At 50.6% G+C, this 5689-nt stretch overlaps 1 protein-coding gene across 1 annotated transcript; it reads right to left on the reverse strand.

Annotated features, from left to right (window-relative positions):
- Positions 1 to 399: 399 nt before the first annotated feature.
- HRH3 (histamine receptor H3) lies at positions 400 to 4441 on the reverse strand. Its single transcript, XM_033075286.1, is given in 7 exon segments — positions 400 to 2331; positions 2334 to 2354; positions 2357 to 2743; positions 2746 to 3061; positions 3916 to 4081; positions 4217 to 4402; positions 4404 to 4441. Coding segments are annotated over 7 exon segments (1254 nt in total). The 3' UTR covers positions 400 to 2191.
- Between the last annotated feature and the right edge of the window lie 1248 nt (positions 4442 to 5689).

Consider the following 5689-nt stretch of genomic DNA (forward strand, 5'->3'; position numbering starts at 1 on the left):
CACAACAGGCACCTTTTTTATCAGAATGAATGATCGAGTAGTTCCACCTCTCCTGATGAAAAACTGAAGAGAACCTCAGCTGGAGCCTGGTGCCTCGGGCAGTTCTGGATTTGTCATTTTTAGGAGATCAGTGAATTTGTAGAGTTATTGCTGGTGTAACCTCTCCAGATCCCAGCTGCTCTGAAAGACCAGAAGCTGGAGAGAACAGTGATGTGCACCCACCACACCCTCAGGGGCTGTCAGGACCTGCTCACCAGAGGGAAGGGAAACTCAGCTGTTTCAGGAGCTGGTTTCTGTCACATGCATCTGCCTCCTCAGGCAAATCCATAGGTGTTTTGCTTCCAGTTGGATTTTATCATTTCTGACAACACCTTGTTCACCATAAAATATTCAGCAAGCTTCTTATAAAAATACTTTATTGAAGTTTTCAGAAGGGAGCAGACACGGGGAAGGTACGAGCAGGCTCACATTGATCCTGTCAATTCACAGCACACGTACTTGGAGGGGGTGTTTTAACCCATATATTACAGACTGACAGAACATGTCACAAGTCTGAAATATCACATACACAAGACAAGACATCATTTAAAACCTGACTTCAGATGGCAATACTGATCTACTTGACAAATATCACTGAGGTACAGTCGGATGGAATTTTCTTTTACTCATAGCAGCAGCCAAAAAGCAGTTTGCTTGCAACAGCAAAATGTAATTGGCAATCACAACATCATAAGCTTTTGGGTACTACTTTACAACATTTGGGTTTCTATTTGTAAATGTAGTTTTCAGACTTAGAATCTTGAGCTTCCCTGTGCAATATTGTTAAATGCGAGCGTTTGCCATGGCAACTAATTACTTATTTGTGTTACTACATCACTGAGCAGTGCCAGCAGTGGAATTAACCTGCTTTTTGGTCATACTGCCTCTGTGCCCAAAGAGGCTGCAGAACAAAAGGGCAACTGTGATGAAGCATGAGATGGGAAGCAGACATAAAATGCCCAGGATTTTATGGTAAGACCAAGGTTAGAGTCCTGGTCCCTTGAATCTCGTGCTCTATCCATGTAATTAGTTGACAGCTCTAAAAAAAAAATTAAAATTAAACAGTAAAAGAATTGATGCTTGTGTTAACTGAATCAGCTCAACCCAGGTCTCCAATGAAGTGAGGTATTTAAAAAAAAGAATGCAAGTGTTCTGAAACTTCAAAAATTTTAACAGGTCTGAAAGGAACATTTAAAAAAAAGAACATTAAAAAAACAAACCAAAACAACAGAAGATTTTCTTATCTCTGAGTTTGTCATTCCCCTAACACAGTGCCAGAAGAGTATCTTTAAGATCCGCAGAAGAGATTTGAAAATGTCTTTGGGTGGTCAGGATGGAGTCTGTGGAGAGCTGGCACTGTGCACTTTCACACAGGCACAGGAACCTTTTTGCAGGGCTCGTTCCTGCTGTGAGGCTCTGGCAGGAGGGCAGCACCCCATGGGAGCCCTGGGCAGTGTGTGACAGCACCCAGAGGAAATCAGAGCAGTTTTGAAGCAGGGAGGGATCAGGCAATGTCACAGCACACTTCAAGATGCTCAGGCCTCAGAGCCTGGCTGTAAACTCCTTAGGGCAGAGAGCTGTCCCTTCTTGGGGTGTGGAGGGACATCTATTGTACCTCATGAAACAGGGATCCAGATTATGGCTGCAGCTGCTGTAATAAAAATGGTAAATGAGATGTTTTCCTTCTGAGGTTTATTTTCTTTCTGTAACATCATCTACATGCAATAGGTGTGAGGAAAAACACTCCCATTTATCAGAGATAAGGTCTGCCAACAGCTAAGCTGTAGTTTAGCACAGTAGTTTAAGCAGATATTTATTTTTATTAGCTTTTTTTTTCAGTTTTCAGTTTATTGGAGCAAAATGCTGGTGCTGCTCAGGCTGACTAGGTGGCAGCAGAGCTCTTTTGTGGCACCTGCCAGTGGTGGACACAGATTTCACTGTCTGTGGTTAATGTCAATAAACCCCTTTATCCTTCTTTGCAGTGGGATTTTGTTGTTGATGAACTGAAATAAATAGTGGGCTCTCTTCTGCCTTCCTCACCTGCCCTACACCATGGCTCTGGGCTCTTCCAAGGAAGGAATCTCCAGTCCCACACCAATACTGCAGAAGTAATCCAAGGCTTTTCTCACCCTCACACAGGGCTGGCTTCACTTCAGAAGTTCTGAAGGGCATAGTGCGGCTGAATCTTCAGCTTCTTGGGACAAAGGAGTTTAATGAAAGCCCTTCTGAAGCTGGAGTGGCAGAGAGGGTATAGGACAGGGTTGACAGCTGAGTTGATCCACAGCAGCCAAAGGAAGTCTCGTACCAGAACTCGAGATGCACTGGCCGTGGCAGCCAGCGCGGATGATCATCAGGAGAGTGTAGGGTGCCCAGCAAATCCCAAAAATGCCCACAATGATTGCCAGCGATTTGGCCACTTTCTTGTCTCTAGACAGCCTGAAGCGTTGGGTTGTGCTCTGGGACACGATCTTCACCTCCGAGGGCAGAGTGGAGGCTGAATTTTTACAGCTCTTCTTGTTGCAGCCCTCGGGTTTCCTGGAGCTCTCCGAGCTTGTTGTCAGCAGGTCTTTGGCATCCAGGCTGGAAGTGGAGGCTGCTGCTGGAGCTTTGCTCTTAGAGAGGTCGAGGGTTTCAGCTGACTCCTTCTGCTCCCACTTACAGCATTTCAAAGAAAGCTTTGCCTCTCGGCTCCTTTCCATCTCTCAGCGAAGGACTGGTTGTGCACTTCGTGGAAAACATCCAGGCGCATTTTGGTGCGCTTCTGTATGTTCAGGTAAATGCTTAGGTTGAAAAACATCACGCTGATGAAAGGGGTGAAAAACTCCAGCGTGGAGGCTGTCATGAGGAAATACCAGTTGTAGAAGAACTCAGCGTAGCACTCCCCGATGGGGATGATGCTCTGGCCCGATATGTACTCCCAGCTGATAATGGCAGGTCCGTAGAGCAGGAATGCCAACACCCACACCATCACCATCTTCAGCACTGCTTGCCTGGTGTTGCCTTGCTGGGCTCTGTAGGCGACCTGCAAGAGGAAAGCCTTTTCTTACACACAGTCCCACACCCCAGCTGGCTGAGGCTCCTCACAAATGGACTATTAGCATTCCTGGTAAAGTTGCTAGGCAATATCCCAGCAGTCCAACAAATTGATATGCCATAGGCAACGGGAGCAATTGCTAGATAAATCACACCCTTACAGGGAAGATTACGAACAGTCATTTTACAGCTCCAAAATGTGGTGTTTGCTGAGTGGAAATGTACTGACTTGGTTGGAGCCTGGCAGTTGTCAGCACCCACCACTTACCTGAGCCATCCCCAGCTACTCCCTGCAAGTGTCCAGGAGAGGGACTTGACAAACTCCTGGGCTAAATGCATGTTGTATCTGCAGTCAGGGAACAGCAAACAGCAGCGGGTCAGATCTGCCTGTGAGCTGCTCGTTAGCTCCTGTAAAAGGCCGAGCATTTTGATCTCCCACACGCTCAGAGACCTCGCCACATTCCCTGCCAAAGTCGGCAGTGCAATCTCTGACTGTACTATCCAGGGAGGAGCTGCGAGTCTGACTGCAATTCACCCGTTTGTCCTGGGATAATAAGCTCTTGCAAGTTAGTTAAAAGTCTGCTTACCTGGCTGGCTTGCTTGTACACTACTGTCCTGTCACCTGGGAAGGGAACACCTGCACAACGGGGACTGAGCCTTAAATTATGCCAGGAATACTAATCTGAAACCACAGCCGAATTAGGTATTTGTGGATGAATGTTACCTTCCAGGTGGAAAGATTCATAATTCCTGGAGGATTCAAAGAACTTTTAATTGCAGAGAATCTGGAGAACAAAGCAGGAGGAGAGTTATGTCCCTGTCAGCTGCCATGACACGACTCACCGCTCTTGTCACCGAGAGGAATCTGTCGTAGCTAATCAGCACGATGTTGAAGACCGAAGAGGTGCACAGCAAGTAATCGACCACCAGCCAGAGTTTGCAGAGGCTTCTCCCGAAGATCCATCTCCCCGTGAGCACATAGGGCACGTACAGCGGGATGCAGAAGCACCTGCAAGCGGAGGGTCCGGTCCCGGTGAGCTCTGCCCGGGGGACCGGGGGACAGCGGGACGGGACCGGAGCGGAGGCACAGCCTGGGGGGAGCAGCCGGGCCGGCAGAACCCGGGGAAACGCTGCCGGACCGCACCGCTGCACTTTACCTACGAGAAAATCCGAGATGGCCAGGTTGAGGAGGAAGAAGTTGTTCTGGGTGCGCAGGCTGGAGTCCGCCACGAAGGCCAGCATCACCAGCGCGTTGCCCGCCACGGTGACGGCGATGAGCAGGGCCATGAGCGCGCCCAGCGCTGCCGTGCCCGCGGCGGCGAAGCGGGCCGGCGGCGGCCGAGCCGTTCAGCGCCCCGCCGCTCTCCATGGCCCGCCCTCCCTCCCTCCCTCCCTCCGCCGCCCGGGGCTCTGCCCCTCCCTCCCCCCTCCCTCCCTCCCCCCCCCCCCCCTCCCCGCCCCGCCCGCTCCCGCCCCCCGCTCCGGCCCCCAGCGCTCTGGGGTACCCCCCGAGCAGCCCCGAACCCCCCAGAGCATCCCTAAATCCGCCCAAGCATCTCCGCCTCCCGTAAGTGTCTGTGCATTCTCGCGGACTCTCGCAGCACGGGAGCGTCTTTGTAGTACCCCAGAATATCCCTTAATTCCTTCGGAGCATCCCTGAGAATCCACACATTCCCTCTCAACCTTGCATTACCCCAGAGCACCCCTGAATCCCCCAGAGCACCTTCTCCCATTTCCCTTCCCTTCTCAACGCTGGAGCATCACTGCATTACCTCAAAGTATCTTTGCCACCCCCTAGAACATCTCTACATTCCTCTTTCCCCTCTCAACTCAGAAGCATCCTTGTGTTCTCCCAGAGCATCCCTGCACTCTGCACAGCAACATTCCTGCATCTCTCCAAAGCGTCCACCGTGAGTTTATTGCTCCTGCCCTGGGGTCTGCGCCTTAACGAACAGAAGTGAAGTAAGAACTTCATTTGCCTTTTAATCAGCCAGGAGAGCTCCCTGGGCAGGTGGAATACAGAGAGTGATGATCTTTCCTCTGCTCCTCAGGGCAGTAGGAGGAAGAGGTAAAGCTGCCAGGGTGCAGGCAATTCTCGGTCTGCAAACCAAGAGTCCTTGGGGCCCCCAGCCGCAGCTCCAGGGAGGTGATTAACTCTTCCTTCTTCCACCACTTACTCACTCTTCACACCTAAAGAGAATAGCTGCTGTCTGAGGACTTGTTTCAGCTGGTGATTCTGCAGGATGAAGTTACCGCTGTAGAAGCCCTGTGCACGGTGGTTGCTGCAGGTGGAAGGAGAGGAAACATCCTCACGGGCATTGTCACAGGGGCAGGATCAGTTCTGCTGTCACCCACCATCCCTGCAGAACAGCACAGGGAACTGTGCAGGTACAAAACACAGAAGGGAACTGGCTGGACCCTGACCAAGCACCTTTCTGCCAGGGGAATGCTGATAAGTTGTGAGGAACAGACAGAACATCAGCAAAGCAAGAAAATTGTGCAAACCCAGGAGCAAGCCTGTAGTTAAGGCCCAGGGGGCTTGGCACCTTCTGATTGCTCCAAAAGCTATTTTCACCTCAGGAACCACTAGAGCCTGACAGAATTCCTCTCCAAGCAC

The sequence above is a fragment of the Catharus ustulatus genome, chromosome 17 (genome assembly GCF_009819885.2).
Source record: "Catharus ustulatus isolate bCatUst1 chromosome 17, bCatUst1.pri.v2, whole genome shotgun sequence".
NCBI classification, from domain to species: Eukaryota; Metazoa; Chordata; class Aves; order Passeriformes; family Turdidae; genus Catharus; species Catharus ustulatus.